The sequence below is a fragment of the Urocitellus parryii genome, chromosome 4, assembly GCF_045843805.1.
Source record: "Urocitellus parryii isolate mUroPar1 chromosome 4, mUroPar1.hap1, whole genome shotgun sequence".
NCBI classification, from domain to species: domain Eukaryota; kingdom Metazoa; phylum Chordata; class Mammalia; order Rodentia; family Sciuridae; genus Urocitellus; species Urocitellus parryii.
In genome coordinates this window covers 78,582,399-78,606,779 of record NC_135534.1, presented here as the reverse complement: position 1 = coordinate 78,606,779, position 24,381 = coordinate 78,582,399, and the positions used below count along the sequence as shown (strand labels likewise).

Here is a 24,381-nt window from a genome sequence, read left to right as displayed (position 1 = left end):
TATAGGCTAAGTAATTTGGTAACTATATAACAGTGAAAACTGCTTAACATATCAAAAGAATATTCCTTAAAAGGGCCATGATATTTATAACATTGCAAAGACTCTAAAATTCATTTTAGCAACAAATATTTATTCTGGAACTTGTAAAAGAAGCCTTCTCCAGGGGAATTTTTTTTTCTAATCTTAATACATTTTTCTAAGAAGTTGTTATTGTTGTGTTTTATTAAAGATATTTTAATTCAAAAGATATTTTGGGGGAAAAAAACTAGTCAAAATTATTCTCTCTTTCCAGATATGGAGGGAACTGGAAGGTGGTTGTTTTTGTTTTGTTTTGTTTTCTCTTTTTCATTTGAAAAACATCAAAAGGAGATACATACTTCTATTCTCACTTACTGATAGAAGGGATATGGAAAATAAATTAGAATGTCACAGAGTCTGAGTTTAAGAGCCTAACCCTGCTCCTTTTGAAAGACATGAGGAGGATGCATTGTAAATGGGATTTGGCACCTGAGCCTCTGCAATCTTGCCAGAGTCAGCCCTCCTACTGGTTTTAACATGGGGATGTTGGGTGGACACTGATTGTATTTTGTATTTAAATGAGAGACAGTTTATAGTGTGATAATTCTGGTTAAGATAAAGGGGAAGTTCCTCCTCAAAGGAATAGATTCTGATTAAGATAGAGGGGAAGGCCCTCCTCAAAGGAATGGGTGCCAATAGAGCAAATTTACAGTGCAAATATTCTTTGCCAGCTAAGACTCCTCTGACTATTGTTTAATATATGATTGACGCTTGAATTTTTCTTTTAAACAGTTATCTGCCAGTGGGGACTATTTGTTGGCAAGGATTAATCATAAAGCATGATTTACAGCCCACTTAAATTATATTTTCTAGGGAATTTAAAGAAATAGTTTTCTCTGTTTCTATAAATACTCTTTAAAACATGGGGAACACAGTGGGTGACCTTTGTCAACCATGACTTTAATGAACCAAAGGCAGCGTCAGCTTCACTGTTTAGGCTCAAGAAATGAATCAGGGCTGGACAAATATTTGTAATGATAAGTTTATTGTGTTGATTTGAAGTTTTCTGCATCTATTATGCCCTCAGGAAGAGGAAATTAAGGATATTCTTTTAGAGGATAAAAGCCTTTATGCCTAATACGTATGGGTTAAAATTTGTGGCGAGTCCAGTGTATTCTCTTCTAGAAGCCATTTTCACTGAGGCCTCTCTTCACCCACAGTGATGTGGAAGAAAGACAGGCTTTGTAATCTTCTGTTGGTGGGAGGTACTTGCTCTTAGAAAATTAAATGGGAACTTGGATAGCATCCAGAGAAAGTCAGTCCCAGAGGTTGTATATTAACTACTCCTTCTGTAACCCTGAGGGAGAAAACTTTTACTTTCCTTTAATTCCTTTTCAGTTTCCCTTTCATTGCCTCTAGATTAGCAGTGACTATGTAATTTATTCTCTGAACAAGGAATTTTTAAAATTTAATTAATTAATTAACTAATTATTCAGTATAGGGGATTAAGTCCAGGGGTAGTCTACCACCAAGCCACATCCCAGCCTTTTCTTTTTCTTTTTTGTTCATTTTTTATTTTAAAAAGGGTCTTATTAAATTACTAAGGCTATACTCAAACTTGCAATCCTCCCACCAGTCTCCTGAGTTGCTAGGGTTAAAGGTGTGCAGCACATGCTCAGACTAGGCACTTTTGAGAATGAAAAGGGGGTTCTACTAATAATTAAACAGGGATTGTGGATAGCAGGCAATATGGTCATTCTACCTGTTCCTAGTAATTGGGGAAAGTTCCTCAAAGGTTTATGGACCATTCTAATGTCCACCTTGTATCAGAATCACAAAAGGATTCTTTTGCTCAAACAGGGCCTCTGCATGGGTACTTAGGAACTAGAAACCAAAAGTAATAATTCTGATATTGCTTAGCTTTGGCCCACTTTCGAGATTGTAAGTAGATGTCCACAAACATCTTAGGTAGAAGGTTGAGAATTTGGATATTTATGATAGTGTCTAAATCTTTTGTGAACTCTGTCATTCTTATAGGTGACTTTTATTCTAATATTTCCTAGATCTAAATGTCATTTTTTTTTGACCAGGGGCACATATCTCCAGTCCTTTTTTATTTTAAGGTAGGGTCTTGCTAAATTGCATAGGGCCTTGATAAGTTACTGAGGCTGACTTTGAACTTGTGATCTCCCTGCCTCAGCCTCTGGAACCCCTGGGATTACATGTGTGTGCCACTGTACCCAGGTTAGATGCCTATTTTTTTTTAATGGTCTAATGACTTATCAGTATGATGCCTATTATTTGTATTAAAAATTGTATTAAAAATTCCACTTTTTCCATACAGAAAGGATTCTTTATTATTATTATTATTCAGAAAGGATTCTTAACTTGGATTCATAATTCCTAGGAATTATTGAACGGATCCAGAGGATCCTTGAATTCCTGAATCACACATACAAACTATGAATATACATGTCTTTACATATGTATTTAGTTTTGAGGCAAATACATGCATTTTGTATGAAGAAGGGTTCCCCAGTTTTCATTGGAATCCCATAGGTGTGCATGGTCCTAAAAGGCTTAATACTTCCAATGCTAGATTTTAACCAGAGACCTATAATATCTTTACACATTTCATATCTCTTACTTAAATTTATTCAAGGTTAAAAACACTGGATTGTAGGGAGGAATAAAAAACACAGGGGTGGTTTTATTCTCCCACAAATTCTACTGGAAGAAATTAATATGACATATACAGTGACCAACTTAACAATTGTGCTATCATTTAAAGGACAGTAATGAAACTCTTCATAATCATTCCCAAGGTTTAGATAGCATTTAATATGTATTAGGAACTTAACATTTATGCATATATTATATGAGCAAAGACTAGTTTTTTGTTTTTGTTTTTAAATATGCACAGCACTGGATAGTAAGTGGTGTTATTTCCATTTTACAGATGGAGAAATGAGATGTACAAGGTAAATTAAATGACTGTCCCAGGCCAATCAGCTAGTGCTTAAAGAATGCTAGTAGTGATCATAGGAGATCTGGCCCCAGAATCTATGCATTCATCTTTACCCTTTTCATAGATTATTTATTTGTTTATTTATTTAGAAAGTGTCTTCACCTGTGAATGAAATATTTTAATGTAATGTGAAAATCTAGGACATCTTTTTGATTTATCTCTTTAAGTAAATGAGTATACATGTGCATCTTTGAATATTTTAAGTAATAAATTTAATTTTGGTTCAAGTTAGATAGATTCAAAGGTTTTGAATCTGGTGCTCCCAGAAAGCAGATTTAGAATAAAATGCCTTTTTTTGTACTGCTTTAAAAATATTTTACAAAATGTTATGGCATATGATAATAAGTGTAATAACTTTGTATTAACTTAAGAATAAAATTATGTTTATGGAATACCTTAATTTTTAAATTTCTTTCAAATTACCTGAAAATAACAGAGAAAGAAGTTAGGCTATAGACCAAAGTTGATAAAAATGCTGTAGAAGAGAACTTTTGTGAGGATTTGTATTTCTACAGTATGTCTTTGTAAAGAGATTAAAAAAAAAAAAAAAAAAAACAAGAGGGCTGGGTTGTGGCTCAGTGGTAGAGTGCTTGCCTAGCACACATGAGGCTTTGGGTTCCATCCCCAGCACCACATAACAAAGTAAATAAACAAATGTATTATGTCCATCTACAACTAAAATAAAAAAATTTATACACACACACACACATAAAACAAAATAAGAAAGGCAAAGGGAAAAGACATTATTTGCAATATAGGAAAAGCAAACTAAATACATGGATTAAAAAAAAAATGTCTTTAACCACCCCTTTGTTTTTTATTCCCTGCTACAATCCAATGTTTTAAACCTTGAATAAATTTAAGCAAGAGATATGAAATGTGTAAAGATAATATAGGTCTCTGGTTGAAATCTAGCTTTGGAAGTGTTCAGCTCAGAAATATTTTAGCCTTTTTGGACCACTCATACCTATTAATGAATTGCCTATAATGTTAGGTGACCCAGGAAGTTAGTATCCCAATATGAGGGATGAATTTGATAGTGGAATTCCACAGTAAATAGAGAGTCCCAAGTAAACTTGCAAATTTGTCGATTACCTTGATCTTCCCCTTCCATACATATTGCTGTATTGACCTTAAATATAGTGAACAAAACCGCCTAACTCCCTAAATTCTAAAAGAAAAGAAATAGGATTCATGGATCACTGTAGTATACTGACTTTAATTCTTTAGGTTAAACACTGAGGAGTTAGACAACAATATCATATGGTGCTTCCATGCTTAGTCTTTTGAGAAATCTCATAGTGAGTCCCATAGTGATTGTACTAATTTACAATCTCCCCAACAGTGTAAAAGTGTTCTTTTCTCCCCACATCCTCTCCAGCATTTATTATTATTGGTAACTGCCATTTTGACTAGAATGACGTGAAATCTGTAATTTAGGGCATCAAGCAGTTGTTTTATTTTGCATGTCCCTAATCACTGAAAGTGTTGAAATTTTTTTCATGTGTTAGTTGATCATTTGTATTTTTTCTTTTGAGAAGTGTTTGTTAGTTCATTTGCCCATTTGTTGATTGGTTGATTTGGTTTTGTAATGAAAAAGTTTTTGAGTTCTTTGTGTATTCTAGACATAATCCAGAAGAGTAGCTAGCAAAGGTTTTTTTTCCCATTCTGTAGGCTCTTCTCATTTCCTATTCATAAGATTTTTACTTTATTAAAAAGTTGATGTTTTGTATAATAATTACAGAGTAAAGATTTATGGTTTATTTACATTTGTTGATATTTTATCCTATAAACTAGATGGTTTTGAGGATTGAGGGAATGTGCTATATTCTTCCATAATAAGGCTTTATAGTTTCATGGTTTGTGTGTGTGTGTGTATGTGTGTGTGTGTGTGTGTGTAGGTGGATAGGTAGAAATAGTATATTTAGAGCATTTTCATATACACGAAGTCATTTATACTGTAAACTACATGTATTAATGAATTTTTAATCTTACCAGCTATGGGCTTTGTTTTTCACCCTTTGGGGGTTGGAAGTGTCAAGCTTCAGATCAAGTAATTTTTTTAACAGAATTTTCATCTCAATTTTTCTCCTGGGAGTGAGATCGATCTATCTATCTATCTATCTATCTATCTATCTATCTATCTATCTATCTATCTATCTTTCTGGCTGGACTTACAGGGTGAGAATGGTGAGAAGGAAGGAGAAACAACAAAAGTTCATGTAATTTAAGAAATATTGTCACTACATTAGTATTTAAAAAAATCTTTTTAGTTGTTGATGGACCTTTATTTTGTTCATATTTATATGTGGTGCTGAGAATCGAACCCAGTGCCTCATGTGTGTGATGCAAGCGTCCTACCACTGAGCCACAACCCCAGCCCACATTAGTACTTTTGTGAAATGTGAAATAATTATTTTATACCCCATTGCCATTTTAGTAAAACAAGCCAGTAAAGGAATGCTAAGAAATAATGGTTGCTTACTAATATTTTTCTTCATGAGAGGTCAAAGCCCTTTTCTTAACATATCTGTGAACTAGGGAGGATGAGATTATCTCTCTCTTTCACTGAGGAAACAGTAAAATGTTGTACCCAGCATTAGAATTTTTGATTCTAATTTCTTACACTCTGGGATTTAGATTTGTCAGCTGCATAGAGATCGTGACAACACCAGCTGTTTAATTTGCAGAGTCTATGGCACAATAAAAATGCAGGGCTTCTTGATCAAAAATTATTACTCACTTGGAGTGGAAATAACTGGAGCACTGAAGCAATGACCTGGTTTTGCTAAGAGCAAGGTTTTGTGGAGTTGCACAGATCACAAATTCATGAGCCAGCCCTCTCTTTTAAGCTTGGACAGTCTCACCAATAAAAGACAGACAAAGTTCCTTCTGTGGTTGAGCTATATGACTCTCAGGTGTCATAGGCAAGGACCCTGCAGGGCCAAAGTGGGGAAAGGAGTAAAGATTAAGTTGAGTGGGTACTCAGAGGTTCAGGACTGCTGAGACTGCATCCCTAACTTAGGATGCTCCTAACAATAAGCTTTGAATATCTGAATATCATGACAACTGTTTGCTTAGGGTAGGTTTGGCATGGGGCATGGCAGAGATTTCTTTCAGGTTGGATTTATCATTACTAACTAGTGAAGAGGAATAATGTAAGTTGCAGACTGACTGTGTAATCTTCCTGAACTTACATGGTTTATTTTACTAAATACCATTTACTAAAATCTAGACATTTTTTGAAGGTAGAAAATGAGTTTAAAATGAATTTTTGTTAAAACCAGATGACTACTACTCAATCATGTGTTTCAACAACAATAACACCAAGAAGTTGTTTATACATTCCTAGTAACCTGTTTGTTCAATGACTCTTTAGTTGCTGTAGGTTATAGGCACTGTGTTAAGTACCAGATAAATATCATTGAAACAGGACAAACCCTTCACTTTCACAAGAAAACATTCAGGTGGTTTCCAGATAAACTGGAGAGTTGTGATACATTTTAAAGTAGAGAATTTGGTTTTATTTTATGATGCAATTTTTTGATATTTTTGTTATTGCTGTTTTGTAGTTTAAACTTAGCAAAAATAATTCTCAGGAAGTTATATTTTTACTATAATTTTTTTTTGTTATAGAATACTAAGAAAAAAAGTATGTTACTAAGGGACAGTAATTTTGCTCTCCTATTTAAAAAGGGTGCAAATCACCAAACACATAAAGGTCACCTAAATGATGCTGCATTCATTATAGATTCTTCACATGAAGTTAAGGTAGGAATGATTTTCATGATTGTCATTTTGGCAGCATGGTATTTTCTAATATTTAACTTTTGCCATAATGTAGTTCTATAATTTATATGCAGTATTCATTCAATATACTATATTATTTTCTATGACCTTTTGACAGTGAGGCATTAAAACAAACAAACAACAAAAACAATACATACAAACAAAAATCCCCAAATAGGATAACTCTAATGCCCCTTAAGGGAAAAAAGGAACAAAACCCAAAAAACAAAACTCTACCTTTTGAAACACTGTTGAATGTTGAAAGCAGACCCTGTGAGCACAAAAGCAATAGCATTCACAGCCATGTATTTTGATGGATACACATAAAGGATTATAAAATCCTTTATTTCTCATAATGGAAGAATACCAGACATTCCACAAGTATTTCAGAATTTCTCTTTTGGATCATAATACATTGGAACATAAAATAAGAAGAAGCACTTTTTCCCCTGCCTCCCCTCCTCAGTCCCTCACAATGTCACTGTCTTTATCTGGCCAGGTTTTGGATTTACCATTCACTAGCATCTTTACCCTTTTCTCTTTTTTGTTTTAAATTATTGATCATTTATTTATGAAAGCTATAACAATACATATAAGAATTTTTCCTATATTGATTCCTAAATGTGCATGCCTTATTAAAACAAATTATGAGGTAATTGCTTGCTTTTAAAATCAATGCATAAGAAAGGCATAAGAAATATATTAAATATAAGAAACTTGTTGAAGGGATGGTGGGGTTTGGTAGAATATGAATATTTGAGGCATAAATGCATAAGACATGGTCTCTTCTATTAATAATGGGAAAAAAAACGTGACTTTGTGCCGCCTGCTTCCTCACACTAGAATGTCATTATCCTGTAATTGTTGGACTCTGTACATTCTTCAATTACCTTTCTCTGTAAGTTCTTTCCAGGATTTCATAATCCAAGTTCATCACTCATCTTTATTATTCTTAGGATGTCTACATATGTCCATATATCATTAATCGTTTGCTTTTGTATTCTTGTTGCTTTCATGTTTGATTATATTCATTAGATCCGTGTTATAGATATTCCATTAAATTAATTGAACTATTAAAAATTTCAGTTTTTCACCTGTACAAGCAACATTTTGATCACTTAATAGCCACATGTAACTACTGACAGTTCAGAATTTTTCCTTTTCACCATCACAGAAAGTTCTATGGGAGAGTCTGGCACTAAATTATGCAGTTGTATATCTTGGTGGTGATATAGGGCAAAATGCAGGGTCAGTATTGAGTGACAGATAAGCTTCAGGCTACTTAAGTGGGCTCTATTGTATTTGAGAAAACATCCATGTTATATCTGCTGAATTAAATAAATGTATTGGAGATTCAAAACAATAGTAAAAACTACATAAATACCTCAAATTTTCACAAATATTGTCAGGGTGAAGACCTTAAAGTTTGAGCGGCCCTTTAGAAACAGTATCTGATTTTATCCATCAATTTGAATATTCCTAATATTGGGTTTACATTCCTATATAAAATTCTTCAGAAAGATTGTTTTAATGTCTATTATAATATGGTTTTAATGGAATTTTTATTCTAAGAATAAATATTCTAATACTTCAAAGAAATTTTATACTGGTGACAAAGAAATGGACACTTTTTGTTTTTAACTAGTAATAAATGAAGTTATGGCATTCAGTTGAACTTGAAAAATGACACGTAATATTATTGGTTTGTTACAAATATGTTGCTTCCTTTTTTAAAACCTGGAAGCATGTAGAGCTGTAAAATTTTGATCAATGCATTTATTAGTCTTCAGTTTCACGTTTTTTTCATAAAATACAGTGGATGTTCTGCAAGGGGAGGAGGCTTGGTATAGCAGAAGGAGCACGATTCAGACTTTGGAAGCAGACTGCCTGGGTTTTCTGTCTCAGCTCTGCCACTAGCAGTGTTGTTTTGGGCAGATTACTAACCGCTCTAGACATGTTCACTCATAGTAGGATGGAGCCACCGTTCTTTACCACAGACACTTGATATAAGTTTGTGTAAATGCTCCTGGAAGCAACCAACACCTGTCTGGCATGCTCAGCATCTGTCCTTTGAGTGCTGGGTTCAGAACCTGCTAGGCCCCTCCCTAGTGAAACTTTCAGTATCTTCACCACAAATTACAGCACAATAAACTTGAAATTCTCTACTGGATTTTTTTTATGAATGCAATTTTTCATTATTTGTCTTTATTTTTCACACTTTTGTGATGACAAAAATACCGATTCAGATAAAATAAGAAAAATTTTAATAAATTTTTTTAGAGATAGCCTGTGTTATTTTTCTTGAACATAGCTTAAAATAACAAAAAACTCTCAAAATTAAAGGGAATTTTAAGATATTATATGCCAACAACAGCAGCAGTATTTATTTTATTGACTTAAGAGGTATAATTTATAGCAGCAATACCACCATTCTGAGGACCTTGAACATGGTATGGTTATGTCACTTGAATATTGTTAGGACTTAGGAGGAGAGATTGACAGCATTCTTGTGCCTGAAATTAAGACCCTGAAGTACAAGCTACTCCTTTCCAGCATGCATGTGCATGTATGTGTGCAAACTCTCTCTCTCTCTCTCTCTCTCTCTCTCTCTCTCTCTCTCTCACACACACACACACACACACACACACACACACACACACACAGGGTGGGGGAGACAGAGACAGAGCTAGCCTTATTTCAAAGGATTTTTTTCATTTTGAACATCTTTGACATCCATTTCTTAAGCCACTGACATGCTTTTCATGTGGTGAGAGCAACTTGATTTCTAAAACCCATACTTTTACTACCACCTAGTTAATTTATCTGAATAAAAGCCTTGGGTTTTTTCATGTTTTTAATGGGGGAAAAATACTTGCTAGTATGATTATTTTGTTTTGAGGTTTATTTAATGAAAAAAGATGTTTAAAAAATTATCAACATGCTTCTTTGTTAATTAAAAAATTATAAACATGCTCCTTTGTTAATAAGTATTAATCTTCCTTCTTCCTACCTTTTACAGTAGTAGGTTGTGAGGATCCAGTGACCTAAAGTGATGTATTATGAGAGGAGAAGAATATAGAATTTGAGTGAGCTGGGTTCAAATCTTAGCTCTGTTATTTATCACAAACACACACACAGCTATGTAACAGTAGGGTAATAATTAAAATAATTTTTTAATTTGTAAAATTAGAATAATATTTCAAGTTCATATATTTTTCAAGAATTATATGAAATATGAATAAAATTTCATTTTGTCCTGGACCTGGAGTCTACCATACCTTATGAAACTATTATTAAGAGTCTATAATAATTATTATCTGTGGTTTGACTTAAGTTTATCTTCTTCCAAGATATCTTACAAAGTAGATTTTAAGTTTCTGGAGGGTTAGGGAGTAGAATTCAGTCCTCGTTGAACTCTAGCACCTAGAACAGTGCTATGTATATCACATCAGTGTTTGTTCAACTTATGGGCAGTAGCATGAATCAAATTTTTGACAGAGTTACTTGTCAGCCATTTACCATTGGGATGACCAGTGGGAACAACATGTTTGGATAAATCATTAGTTGTAATGGAAACTGAATCAAATGAATGGGTTGTGCACGTATAGTACATAATTTTATTCTATAAACAGAATGCTGTGAATGACTAATGACAAAAATATTGGCTCAGATTTAATTTCTATTAATTTATTCAATACCTAGGCTGTGTCTGCTCTATTCCTTTAAAAGTTGTTATCTGTATGTGTGGTCTCCTATGAATGCCATATAATCCAGCCCAGTAATTAGATGCCTTTCACGAATGCACTAAATGCTTTCTTATGATTTTACAATGACTAGTTTTAAGGAACAGAGTGAAGTAAAAATAACTAGAGAAAGGGAACTTACTGTGATCAAAAGGGAAAAAGGGGGGTGATCAGACTGGACAGATGGTGGATGCCAGCACTGCCTTGGCCTTTGCCTTCCCACCATCATATATTCAATCTAATGGTTTTACTGTTTATGCTCTTAACTTTTGATTTAAAAAAAGTATCAGTTTTTAAAAAGTTATTGGTTCATTATAATGATACATACTACTGAGATTCATTGTTACATATTTATATGTGCATGCAATATAATAATATAATTTAGTCAATTTCATTTGCAAGTACCTCTCCTTTTTCACTTGTTCCTCCCTCTGGTACTCTTTCTCTACTCTTCTGGTCTCTCATCTATTTTCATGAGACTCCTACCTTACCCTTTTCTTCCATTACACGTATGAAGAAAATATATGACGCTTGACTTTCTGAATTTAGCCTATTGCATTTAACACAATGTTCTCAAGTTCCATCTGTTTTCCTGCAAATGACATAATTTTCATTCTTCTTTAAGCTGAGTAAAACCCATTGTTTATATATACATTTTCTTTATTCATTCATGTGTTACATAGGCTGGTTCTATAATTTGGCTATTGTGCTGCTATAAATAATTTGTATTATTATGACCTTAATTCTTCAGGACAAAATGCTGAGGGGAGGTACACCTGGGTCATATGGTTGTTCCATTCCTAGTCTTTAGAGAAACCCCGATACTGATTTTCATTGTGGTTATACCAAAAAGTATAAAAGTTTCTTTTTCCTCACATCCTTTCCAGCATAAAATATTGTTTTTGTAAAGTTAGTACAGTTCTGTGACGCTTCAATTTTTCTTAAGCTATCAAAATTGAGTATTTGGAGCATGAAAGGTAACCTGAAATTAATGCATTTTTAGCCAATTAGGGAAGAATAACTTTGGAAATACATTTACTTTTGGTACCCTTTAAAAAATAAAATATAATACAAAATTTTTAATGTTTTTCTAAATCTGACTTTTTTCTTCATTGTTTTCTTAGGCAACAGTGACAAGAAATGTAGAACATAGAATTTAGAATGTCCTAAAATATGAAACAAAAAGAACAAGATTTTAAGATGTGATCTCTCCTACCAGATTCATTCTTCTGAGCTTTTTATGTGGTTGTGTTTGTGAAGAGATTGAAAAAAAAACAGATTTGGGGGTTGGTTGCTGAGTATAAATTGTTTTCTGAACATAGAACACACAAGCTTATGGTTCCTGTTATTTTTGTTTAACATTTCCTGTACTTCAGTAAGGCATGTTTTATTCAGTCTTAGCCAAATCAAATATGATCCCTGTATTTTTTCTTTATGTTTGGAAATTGCAAAGTAGTCATCACTGCAGTGTTCATTGAAGTGAAAACTTGTATATGATTTCACAAATGCATAATAGATTTGAAATAAAGACTGTCAAATTTAAAAAAACTTTGAAAGATTGCAAGTATTCTTCCCTACAATGTATTTATTGCATTTGTTTGGAAGTAAAAACGATTTTGTTTAGTCCCTTAGCAATTAAGTTATTAAAATTTTAAACACTTTTTGATTTATCCTAAATATGACACAAAGGAACACATTTCAGGTAATGCTATGTAAATTTAGCAAGAAAAAGTGATTATTTTCCTTTATTACAGCTCTTGTTTTCAATTTTTCTCTTCCTCCCTCCCCCCCTCTCTCCCTATGTGTTTCTAATTTAATTTTAGAGGACTGTTGAAGTATCAAATTAATTTGGATACCCATCCTCCTGGATGCATCAATCTTAACAAAACACGCTATCAGGATATTTCCTCACTGGAATATGTCTCAGAACATTTTCATGAACCATTTCCTGAAGGATTTTCAAAACCAGAAGAGCTTAACGGGAAAACATTTGTGAAGATTTGTGTGGAAGAACCCAAGTTCCAAGCTAATTTTCCCCAGGTTAGATTAATTGTATGTTTGATCTCTGCAAAGTCTGTCTCCATTCAATTGATCAACATCACATTTAAACATATTTTGACACTGTGCATTTATGCATAAGATGTTTCAGAATACCTATTATTACATCACAGTACCTGGTAATCCAAGGCAAAAGACATGATATTTGAAATTATACAGAATTTCTGCTTATTAATTTTATGATCTTTGCATACTGAGAAGTGCTGGCTGAATAATAAAAACAGTATTAAGACAACTATATACTACTAATTATTATTTCATTGTATGTTATTATATTGTAATATTTATACACAATATCATCAATGACAAATGGTATAATTGATTTATTGAATGCTTTATATTCTAGGCACTGTGTTGAAATGTTCTGTATTAATATATTTTTTAATATTTAAAATGACTATTAGAAGCAATTACTGTTATCCTCAATTTTCTAATGAAGAAATTGTACTTAAAATGCATAAAATATCTTGATCAAAGCCTCTAAGACAGTAAATGGTACAGGTAGTATGCAAACTTAGTTCTTTGGCCAAATGCTTGGTCTTGGAAAACTTCTCCAAGTACTTAGCTAAGAGTTTAGTGAGGGCCCTAATCTTTCCTTGTAGCTGTGGGAACTATCCACATATAAATTCCACCCTGGTTCTATCTGTTCTGAATGAAGGTAGGGAATACTGATGTCAAGTTTTACTTTACAAAAAGAAGAATTAGAAGTCAAAAACTAGAATTTGTAGAAGATTTTTGAATAAATGTGCTAGTTTTGTGGTTTCATTAGTAATAATCCTCTAGATATCTATCAGATTTATTATTTCCATAAGTTTTCCGAGCTTCACAAAATGCTGTGTATTGGACAGGGCAGGTATGAGGACTGCCACTTTGCTTATGCAGAACCTGGTGCTTTCAAGGTTGCTACCTTGCAGAACTTGCCCTTCCATGTCTTTTATTCACACAGTGTGATGCTAAACTTATAAAAAAGAGGCCCATTCTAGCTTCATGGAAGGGGGGAGTCCTGGATCAACTATGTAAATAAGATTTAAGAAATTACCATTAAAGTAAGATTTAGTTAGTGGCTTCAAAGTGGTGAGAGAGATATAGTGTGCTGTTGTAAAGGAAACATTGGCCCCATGGGCGGTAATTCCCAGTTGTAAATTGTCACAGTTTTTATATAAGTATTATTATCTGCTCATAATATTTAAAAGTAAATTGTAAATAATATGCCTGGAATGTTTCATTTTTAAAAGATGTATGTGCATATAATATGTGTATGCATTGTGTATATGTGCATTTTATACATATACACAATATGCAATAAAATATCTAGGGCATTATCCTTTTAAAATATTTTGTTTTTTAGTTTTATTTGGATACAATACCTTTATTTTATTTATTTACTTAAATGTGGTGCTGAGGACTGAACCCAGCGCTTCGCCTGTGCTAGGCGAGCACTAGTGTTCTACTGCTGAGCAATGACCACAGCCCTGCATGCATTATCTTTTTACTACACATTGTACTGATGCTTTTTTTCCCCCCTAAAACCACCCTTAGATAAATCTGAGGTTTCAGTTTGCTTTTATTTTCTTCTACAGAGACAAATTGTGTATATACATTATATTTTTGTTTACACACATGGATGTAAGAAAGAATGAATGATGGTTATACCTGGGATGTGGGCTTGAGGTTGGGTCTCAACAGTATTTTATTTTGCACTCCGTTTTTTTTTTTTTTTTTAATGAATGAGAATCTATTATTTTGACTCATTTTATTTGTATTTTATTATTTAAAATACAAGCTGAAATATTATTATCATAATGTATAAAATAAGCATACAGGCAGAATATACATACTTACAATTCAAGTGTTTTGAAATATATTTTTGAAAATTCTCCTTTAGACTTGGCTTTGGATTTCTGGACCTTTGTGCCTGTACTGTGCAGAAAGACTTTATCGGTGTATCCGGAGCAATAAGCCAGTCACCATCATCTCAGTCATCAGTCATCCATCAGATGTCATGGAGATCCGAATGGTCAAAGAAAATTTTAAAGCAAGACCTGGTCAGGTGAGTCAATGGTCAACAACTTTAAAAACACCCTTAATTTATTAATTATAAAAAATATAAAAAAATAGTACACATAGCTTCATTGGGATAGTTGAATTTCTTTTTTAGTAATTTAAAATCAATCTGTTTGTTGCTTTTTCAGTATATTATTCTTCACTGTCCCAGTGTATCTGCATTGGAAAACCATCCATTTACTCTCACAATGGTAAGACACTTGTTTCTTGATTTTTAAAAATTTTAGAGTGCAGTGGATTTTTATGTGCATTTTTAACTTCATTCAAAAAATTATTCAAGGCTTTTATGATATTTTTAATGTTTCAGTAAACTATATTTTTACAAAGAAATGCATCCATTCAGAACCTATGTGGTTGTTTATTACTTTCTTTTTTTTTTTTTTCTTTTTTTTATTTTTTTTATTTTTTTTTTATTGGTCGTTCATAACATTACATAGTTCTTAATACATCATATTACACGGTTTGATTCAAGTGGATTATGAACTCCCGCTTTTACCCCGTATACAAATTGCTGTATCACATCAGTTACCCTTCCATTGATTGACATATTGCCTTTCTAGTGTCTGATGTATTCTGCTGTCTGTCCTATTGTCTACTATCCCCCCTCCCCTCCCCTCCCCTCCCCTCCCCTTTTCTCTCTCTACCCCTTCTACTGTAAATCATTTCTTCCATTTGTATTCTCTTGTCTTACCCCTCCTTTCCTCTTATATGACATTTTGTATAACCCTGAGGATCGCCTTCCATTTCCATGCAATTTCCCTTCTCACTCCCTTTCCCTCCCACCTCTCATCCCTGTTTACTGTAAATATTCTTCTCAAGCTCTTCGTCCCTACCCTGTCCTTGTTTACACCCCTTATATCAAAGGAGTCATTTGGTATTTGTTTTTTAAAGATTGACTAGCTTCACTTAGCATAATCTGCTCTAATGCCATCCATTTCCCTCCAAATTCTATGATTTTGTCATTTTTTAATGCAGAGTAATACTCCATAGTGTATAAATGCCACATTTTTTTTATCCATTCATCTATTGAAGGGCATCTAGGCTGGTTCCACAGTCTTGCTATTGTGAATTGAGCTGCTATGAACATCGATGTAGCAGTGTCCCTGTAGCATGCTCTTGTTAGGGCTTTAGGGAATAGACCGAGAAGGGGAATAGCTGGGTCAAATGGTGGTTCCATTCCCAGCTTTCCGAGAAATCTCCATACTGCTTTCCAAATTGGCTGCACCAATTTGCAGTCCCACCAGCAATGAACAAGAGTGCCCTTTTCCCTGCATCCTCTCCAGCACTTATTGTTGTTTGACTTCCTAATGGCTGCCAGTCTTACTGGAGTGAGATGGTATCTTAGGGTAGTTTTGATTTGCATTTCTCTGACTGCTAGCGATGGTGAGCATTTTTTCATGTACTTGTTGATTAATTGTATGTCCTCCTCTGAGAAGTGTCTGTTCAGGTCCTTGGCCCATTTATTGATTGGGTTATTTGTTATCTTATTGTCTAATTTTTTGAGTTCTTTGTATATGCTGGTTATTAGGGCTCTATCTGAAGTGTGTGGAGTAAAGATTTGTTCCCAGGATGTAGGCTCCCTGTTTATCTGTCTTATTGTTTCTTTTGCTGAGAAAAAACTTTTTAGTTTGAGTAAGTCCCATTTGTTGATTCTATTTGTTAACTCTAGCGCTATGGGTGTCCTATTGAGGAATTTGGAGCCCGATCCCACAGCGTGTAGATCATAACCAACTTTTTCTTCTATCAGATGCCGTGTCTCTGATTTAATATCAAGCTCCTTGATCCATTTTGAGTTAACTTTTGTGCACGGCGAGAGATAGGGATTCAGATTCATTTTGGTGCAAATGGATTTCCAGTTTTCCCAGCACCATTTGTTGAAGATGCTATCCTTCCTCCATTGCATGCTTTTAGCCCCTTTATCAAATATAAGATAGTTGTAGTTTTGTGGATTGGTTACTGTGTCCTCTATTCTGTACCATTGGTCCACCCGCCTGTTTTGGTACCAGTACCATGCTGTTTTTGTTACTATTGCTCTGTAGTATAGTTTGAAGTCTGGTATCCCTATACCGCCTGATTCACACTTCCTGCTTAGTATTGTTTTTGCTATTCTGGGTCTTTTATTATTCCATATGAATTTCATGATTCTTTTATCGATTTCTACAAGAAATGCTGTTGGGATTTTGATTGGCATTGCATTGAACTTATAGAGAACTTTTGGTAATATCGCCATTTTGATGATGTTAGTTCTGCCTATCCATGAGCAGGGTATGTTTTTCCATCTTCTAAGGTCTTCTTCTATGTCTTTCTTTAGGGTTCTGTAATTTTCATTGTATAAATCTTTCACCTCTTTTGTTAGGTTGATTCCCAAGTATTTTATTTTTTGGGGGGATATTGTGAATGGAGTAGTTGTCCTCATTTCTGTTTCAGAGGATTTGTCGCTGATATACAGGAATGCCTTTGATTTATGCGTGTTGATCTTATATCCTGCCACTTTGCTGAATTCATTTATTAGCTCTAATAGCTTCTTTGTAGACCCTTTTGGGTCTGCTAGGTATAGAATCATCATCTGCAAATAGTGATAATTTAAGTTCTTCTTTTCCTATTTTTATGCCTTTAATTTCTTTTGACTGTCTAATTGCTCTGGCCAGTGTTTCGAGGACTATGTTGAACAGAAGTGGTGAGAGAGGGCATCCCTGTCTTGTACCAGATCTTAGAGGGAATGCCTTCAATTTTTCTCCATTCAGAATGATGCTGGCCTGTGGCTTATCATAGATTGCTTTTACAATGTTGAGGTATGATCCTGTTATCCCTAATTTTTCTAGCGTTTTGAACATAAAGGGATGCTGTACTTTGTCGAATGCTTTTTCTGCATCTATTGAGATGATCATATGGTTCTTATTTTTAAGTCTATTGATGTGGTGAATAACATTTATTGATTTCCGTATATTAAACCAGCCTTGCATCCCAGGGATGAATCCTACTTGATCATGATGTATAATTTTTTTGATATGTATTTGAATCCGATTCGCCAGAATTTTATTGAGGATTTTTGCGTCAAGGTTCATTAGAGATATTGGTCTGTAGTTTTCCTTCTTTGGTGTGTCTTTGTCTGGTTTCGGAATCAGGGTGATGTTGGCCTCGTAGAATGAATTTGGAAGTTCTCCCTCTTTTTCTATTTCCTGAAATAGCTTGAAAAGTATTGGTGTTAGTTCCTCTTTAAAGGTTTTGTAAAACTCTGCTGTATACCCATCCGGTCCTGGGCTTTTCTTAGTTGGTAGTCTTTTGATGGTTTCTTCTATTTCCTCTATTGTTATTGGTCTGTTTAGGTTGTCTATATTCTCCTGGCTCAATCTGGGCAGATCATAGGACTCAAGGAATTTATCTATGCCTTCACTATCTTCTATTTTATTGGAGTATAAGGATTCAAAGTAATTTCTGATTATCTTCTGTATTTCTGAAGTGTCTGTTGTGATATTGCCTTTTTCATCCCCTATGCTAGTAATTTGGGTTCTCTCTCTTCTTCTCTTCGTTAGCATGGCTAAGGGTCTGTCAATTTTATTTATTTTTTCAAAGAACCAGCTTTTAGTTTTGTCAATTTTTTCAATTGTTTCTTTTGTTTCAATTTCATTAATTTCAGCTCTGACTTTAATTATTTCTTGCCTTCTACTTCTTTTGCTGTTGTTTTGCTCTTCTTTTTCTAGGATTTTGAGATGAAGTATGAGATCATTTATTTTTTGGTTTTTTCTTTTTTTGAGGAATGAACTCCAAGCAATGAATTTTCCTCTTAGAACTGCTTTCAATGTGTCCCATAGATTCCGATATGTTGTGTCTGTGTTTTCATTTAACTCTAGGAAGTTTTTAATTTCCTCCTTGATGTCTTCTAAAACCCATTGATCACTCAGCAACCTATTGTTCATTCTCCAGGTGATGCTTGATTTTTCCTTACTTCTTTTATCATTGATTTTCAGTTTCATTCCATTATGATCAGATAAGATGCATGGTATTATCTCTACCCCTTTGTATTGTCTAAGAGTTGCCCTGTGACATAGTATATGGTCTATTTTTGAGAAGGTTCCATGTGCTGCTGAGAAAAAAGTGTAGCTACTTGATGTTGGGTGGTATAGTCTATATATGTCAATTAAGTCTAGGTTGTTAATTGTGTTATTGAGTTCTATAGTTTCCTTATTTAACTTTTGTTTGGAAGATCTGTCCAGTGGTGAGAGAGGTGTGTTGAAGTCTCCCATGATTATTGTATGTTGGTCTATTAGACTCTTGAACTTGAGAAGAGTTTGCTTGATGAACACAGCTGCACCATTATTTGGGGCATATATATTTATGATTGTTATGTCTTGTTGGTGTATGGTTCCCTTGAGCAGTATGAAGTGTCCTTCAATATCCCTTTTGATTCGCTTTGGCTTGAAATCTATTTTATTAGATATGAGTATGGACACTCCTGCTTGTTTCCGCGGTCCATATGAGTGATATGATTTTTCCCAACCTTTCACCTTCAGTCTATGTATATCTTTTCCTATCAGATGCGTCTCCTGTAGACAGCATATTGTTGGGTCTTGTTTTTTGATCCATTCTACTAGCCTGTGTCTCTTAATTGGTGAGTTTAAGCCGTTAACATTTAGGGTTATTATTGAGATATGGTTTGTTCTTCTATCCATATTTGTTTATTGATGTTACTAACCCTGATTTGTTATCCTCTTTGACTACTTTCCCCCCTTTACTGTCCTACCTCCCATTGTTGGTTTTCAATGTTATTTTCCATTTCCTCTTCCTGTAATGTTTTGCCAAGGATTTTTTGAAGAGATGGTTTTCTAGCTGCGAATTCTTTTAACTTTTGTTTATTGTGGAAGGTTTTAATTTCATCTTCTAATCTGAAGCTTAATTTCGCCGGATACACGATTCTTGGTTGGAGCCCATTGTCTTTCAGTGTTTGAAATATGTTATTCCAGGATCTTCTAGCTTTCAGAAGAGAGATTAGCTGTTATCCTGATTGGTTTACCCCTAAATGTAATCTGCTTTCTTTCTCTTGCAGCTTTTAAAATTCTCTCCTTATTCTGTATGTTGGACATCTTCATTATAATGTGTCTAGGTGTGGATCTCTTATGATTTTGCACATTCGGTGTCCTGTAGGCTTCTAGGATTTGGGATTCTGTCTCAATCTTCAATTCTGGGAAGTTTTCTCGTATTATTTCACTGAATAGACTTTTTATTCCTTTGGAATGGAGCTCTGTGCCTTCCTGTATCCCAATGACTCTTAAATTTGGTCTTTTGATATTGTCCCATAATTCTTGGATGTTCTGCTCATGGTTTCTTAGCAGACTTGCTGAGCTGTCTATGTTCTTTTCCAGTTGAAATACTTTGTCTTCATTGTCTGATGTTCTCTCTTCTAAGTGATCTACTCTGCTGGTAGTATTCTCAATTGAGTTTTTAAGTTGGTTTATTGTTTCCTGCATTTGTAGAATTTCAATTTGTTTGTTTTTTATTACCTCTATCTCCCTGTGAAATTGATCTTTTACTTCCTGGATTTGTTTGTCAATGTGATCTTTCATTGTCTGATTTTGCTGTCTCATGTTTTCCTTGAGACTCCAGATCATCTGAAGCATATATATCCTGAACTCTTTATCTGATATTCCATCTGTTGCAGCTATTACCTCTTCTAAAGTTGAGTTGACCTGCATTGCTTGTGGTCCTTTCTTTCCTTGTCTTTTCATACTGCTCGCGTTTCTTTCTGCTTGGTGCAACTGTTGTGTTTTGAAATTTACCCCCTATTTATTTATGTTGCTCTTGTATACTTGAAAAGTCTCCCTTGCAGGTGCGGACGGCGGCTGTGCCCCTACTCCAATTGGGGTGACGTGTCTACCACGCTGGCGGCTCTCTGGGCCTGTTCCGGGAGTGGAAGGCGGCTTTGCTCTGTCCCTATTCCAATTGGGGTGTCGTGACTACAATGCTGGCAGGTCGCTGGGCCTGTTCCGGGCGTGGGCGGTGGGCTTGGCTGGCGGGATTCCACCTAATGGCAGTCCCTAACCTCCCTGCTTGCTAATTAATGGCTTCTCTGAGGCGCCACGCCTTCTGTAGCTACGGGGCAGGCCGCGCGAATCAGTTGGCCTGGATCTCCGGGGTCCTGCTGCTGGCTGTTTTGATGTTGCAAGCTGTTGGAGAGTGGTGGTGTATTCTTCAGCTTTCCCGGATGGTGGCCGCTGACTGCCTGGATGGAGTGTCCGCTGTTTTGATGTTGCCCCCTGAAGGAGAGTGGCAGTGTATCCTTCAGCTTTCCCGGATGGTGGCCGCTGACTGCCTCAGTGGAGTGTCCGCTGTGGGGGATGGGACTGTACCGCTTCCTTCCCCTTCTGAGATCCCGTGCTCGGCCCAAGGGTCCGTGTGGGCTTGGCTGGTGGGATTCCACCTAATGGCCTTCCCTAACCTCCCTGCTTGCTAATTAATGGCTTCACTGAGGCGCCCCGCCTTCTGTAGCCGCAGGACAGGCCACGCGAATCAGTTGGCCTGGATCTCCGGGGCCCTGCTGCAGGCTGCTGGGATCCCTGGCACTCTATCACTTTGATTTTTTCTGCTTGCCCCTCCCCCAGCGCTGGCTAGCCAGGTTTCGTTTTGGCTGCTACTGGGAGGAGGGGTTGGAGGTCAGGTGTCTCTGGTTTCCCCCTAGTCTTTATGGAGGCTCAGCTTGATACTCCCTCTCCCGGCAAGCCTAGGAGAGATTTTATGCGAATTCCCGCTGTCTGGGGGGTGAGCTGAATGACTCCGACCTGTTTTGATGTTGCCCTCTGAAGGAGAGTGACGGTGTATCCTTCAGCTTTCCCGGATGGTGGCCGCTGACTGCCTCGGTGGAGTGTCCGCTCGTTTATTACTTTCTGACAGTTTACAATTTGATAAGTAACGTACTTCAAATATATTAAAGATTGTTCATTCAAAACAGAAAATTTCTGAAATATTTTCACTTTCCCTTTTATGAAGTATTTTTGAAAGTAAAATACAGTTTTCTTTATATAGGTGGAAAAAGAGGATACTCTGAATTGAAGCAGAGGAATTAGAAAATAAGATTAAGGATATGAGAATCAGAAAATCAAGGCAGCATTGCCCACATGGATTATAAAGTTGGGATCTTGGAGACTTTAGGATACAACATTGGAAGCCAAGGAGCAGGGCCATGTCCATTGCTCCTCTAGGATGTGCCTGTGACAGAGGGTTATTCTTTTACATACCGACTGCAAGGGGCTTGTTGAATACATCTCACTAACAGAACTTCCATCTGGAGTTTCATCTGAATCATATGTTATTTCTGACAGATATAAGACATTTCCCTTTCTCTGTATTCATGTGTCCCATAAACATGAAATTGGTATCATACAAAGAAGATAAGAATGAAAAAAAGAAGAAAATGTCTAAGTAAATTTGTCTTTATTTAAGTTGACATAATCTTATAATGATATTATTTTTTCAGAAATTGACCTTTCCTTGTGTTGAGATTTATTTTGAAATTATTTCCTTACCAGAGCATGAAATAGTAAACATGGGATAAGCAAAGAATGCAATTGCTGAATGGCAAGTACAGACAAGGGAGACTTTAATTTATTTTATAAAATAATTTCCAACATGCTCAAAAGTAGAATAGTGTATACATATATTCTATGTGTTTGTGTACCCATCAACAAACACATAGAATATATGTTTCTTTTTGGTATACACTACCACTGAAAACTTTTATGCTCTCTCAACACAGAAAATCAAAGAATTTCTTACCTATAGTACACATTGAGTAGAGACCTCTAGGTCCACCCTTCTTCTGTTAGCACAGCCTCTTTCATGAGACAAAATGAGAAACACAAAAGGAGTGGAGTGTACAACCTTAAGGACTTTATGCAGGTTCCTAATGTGGGCTGCCCAGCTTTTTAAAATGAAATTGTGGTAAGATCTATGACAGCCTTGTCACTGGCTTGAAACAAAATGGGAGGGAAATTAGAGGGGTTGAAGGGAATGTAAGGAACAGACAGAAGAAATGAAACTGAAGATAAGAGAGAACTGAAGAAGGGAGACCAAATTATATGTCAAATAAAATGAAATTGTGTGTTTGTATAAAGGGCACAGAACTTTAGAATTCAGCTGTTATTTATTAGATCTGTATGTTGTGAGTGTATCTCCTGACTTCCCTAAGTTTCAATTTCTTGGTCTGCAAAATAGTGCTAGTGGTACTTATCCAATAAAATAACAGGTACACAACCTTAGTTACATGACTGCTGCCCAGTACTTTGTAATTATATTACTATTAACTTTGATAATATAAAATATCTTCTTTCAATTTGAATCATTTTATTCACTTCTGAAATTATACTTTTTAAGAGTGTTTTCATTATCACATAATACTTATACATAATAGTGGGTTCATTCTGACATAACCATACCTGCATGGAATATAATTTGCTCCATTTCAGGACCCAATACTTCCTCTTTATACCTTCCCCCATTTCACTTCCTCTATTCTATTTATCTTCTTTGTATTTATTTATTTTTAAAGTTGTGCTTTATAGATATACATAAAAGTGGACTTCACCTTTATACATATATTAATATATATGTATAACCTTAATTACCTTTATACACATATTCATATATACAAACATAATTTGGTCTACTTCATTCTGCAGTTCCTCCCTTTTCCTATACCCTTCCTTATAGGTAATCTTCAATTCCCTTTCTCACAATCACTAATATTCCTTCCATTTCATGGGATCCTCCCTCATACCTTTTTTCCTTATTTTACTCTAATTTCCATACATGAGAGAAAACAATTGACCTTAACTTTCCAAGCATGGATATTGTGAATTGTACTGTTATAAACATTGATGATTGTGTATCAGTAAGTATTATGATATTCATTCTTTTGGAAAATACTAAGGGGTGGGATAGCTGGGTTATACTGTGTTCCATTCCTAGTTTCTTGAGGAATTTCCATGCTGCTTTCCAAAGTATCTGACAATTTGCAGATCCATTAACAGTGTATGATTGTGCCTTTTCTTCCACATATTTACCAGCATTTATTATTATTTGTATTCTTGATATTTGACATTCTAGCTGGAGTGAGAAGGAATCTCAATATTGTTTTGAGTTGTATTTTTCTGATTGCTAGGGATGTTGAATATTTTTCACATATTGTTAACCATTTGTATTTCTTATCTTGAGAAATGTCCAGCTTGTTTTATTGCCCATTTATTGACTAGGGTATTGGTTTGTTTGCTTTTTGATTTTTTTTTGGAAGGGAGGGAAGTCTTTATATATTCTGAATATTAATACCCCGACAGAGGAGTAACTGGCAAAGATTTTCTGCCATTCTGTAGGCTTTTTCTACCTGCTCTTCTATTCTATTCCATTGGTCTTTATGACTATTTTGATGCAATTATTGGGCTGTTTTCTTGTTGTTGTTATTTTTTTTAACTATAGGTCTGTTGTATAATTTGAGATCAGTTATTGTGATACCTCTTGCATCATTATTCTTGCTGAGGATTACTTTAGCTATTCTGGGTTTCTTATTCTTTCAAATTAATTTTAGGACTATTTTTCTAGTTTTATGAAGAATGCCATTGATATTTTGATGGGAATTGCATCAAATTTGTATATTGCTTTTGGTAGTATAGGCATTTGGACAATATTAAATCTGGC

At 34.9% G+C, this 24,381-nt stretch overlaps 1 protein-coding gene across 1 annotated transcript in view; it reads left to right on the top strand.

Annotated features, from left to right (window-relative positions):
- Nox4 (NADPH oxidase 4) overlaps positions 1-24,381 on the top strand; it is a 194,983-nt gene that overhangs the window by 70,854 nt on the left and 99,748 nt on the right. Inside the window, exons 9-11 of the mRNA XM_026401516.2 lie at positions 12,402-12,618; positions 14,522-14,686; positions 14,829-14,891. Of these exons, the coding sequence (XP_026257301.1) occupies positions 12,402-12,618; positions 14,522-14,686; positions 14,829-14,891 (445 nt within the window). The remainder of the gene's footprint in view (positions 1-12,401; positions 12,619-14,521; positions 14,687-14,828; positions 14,892-24,381) is intronic.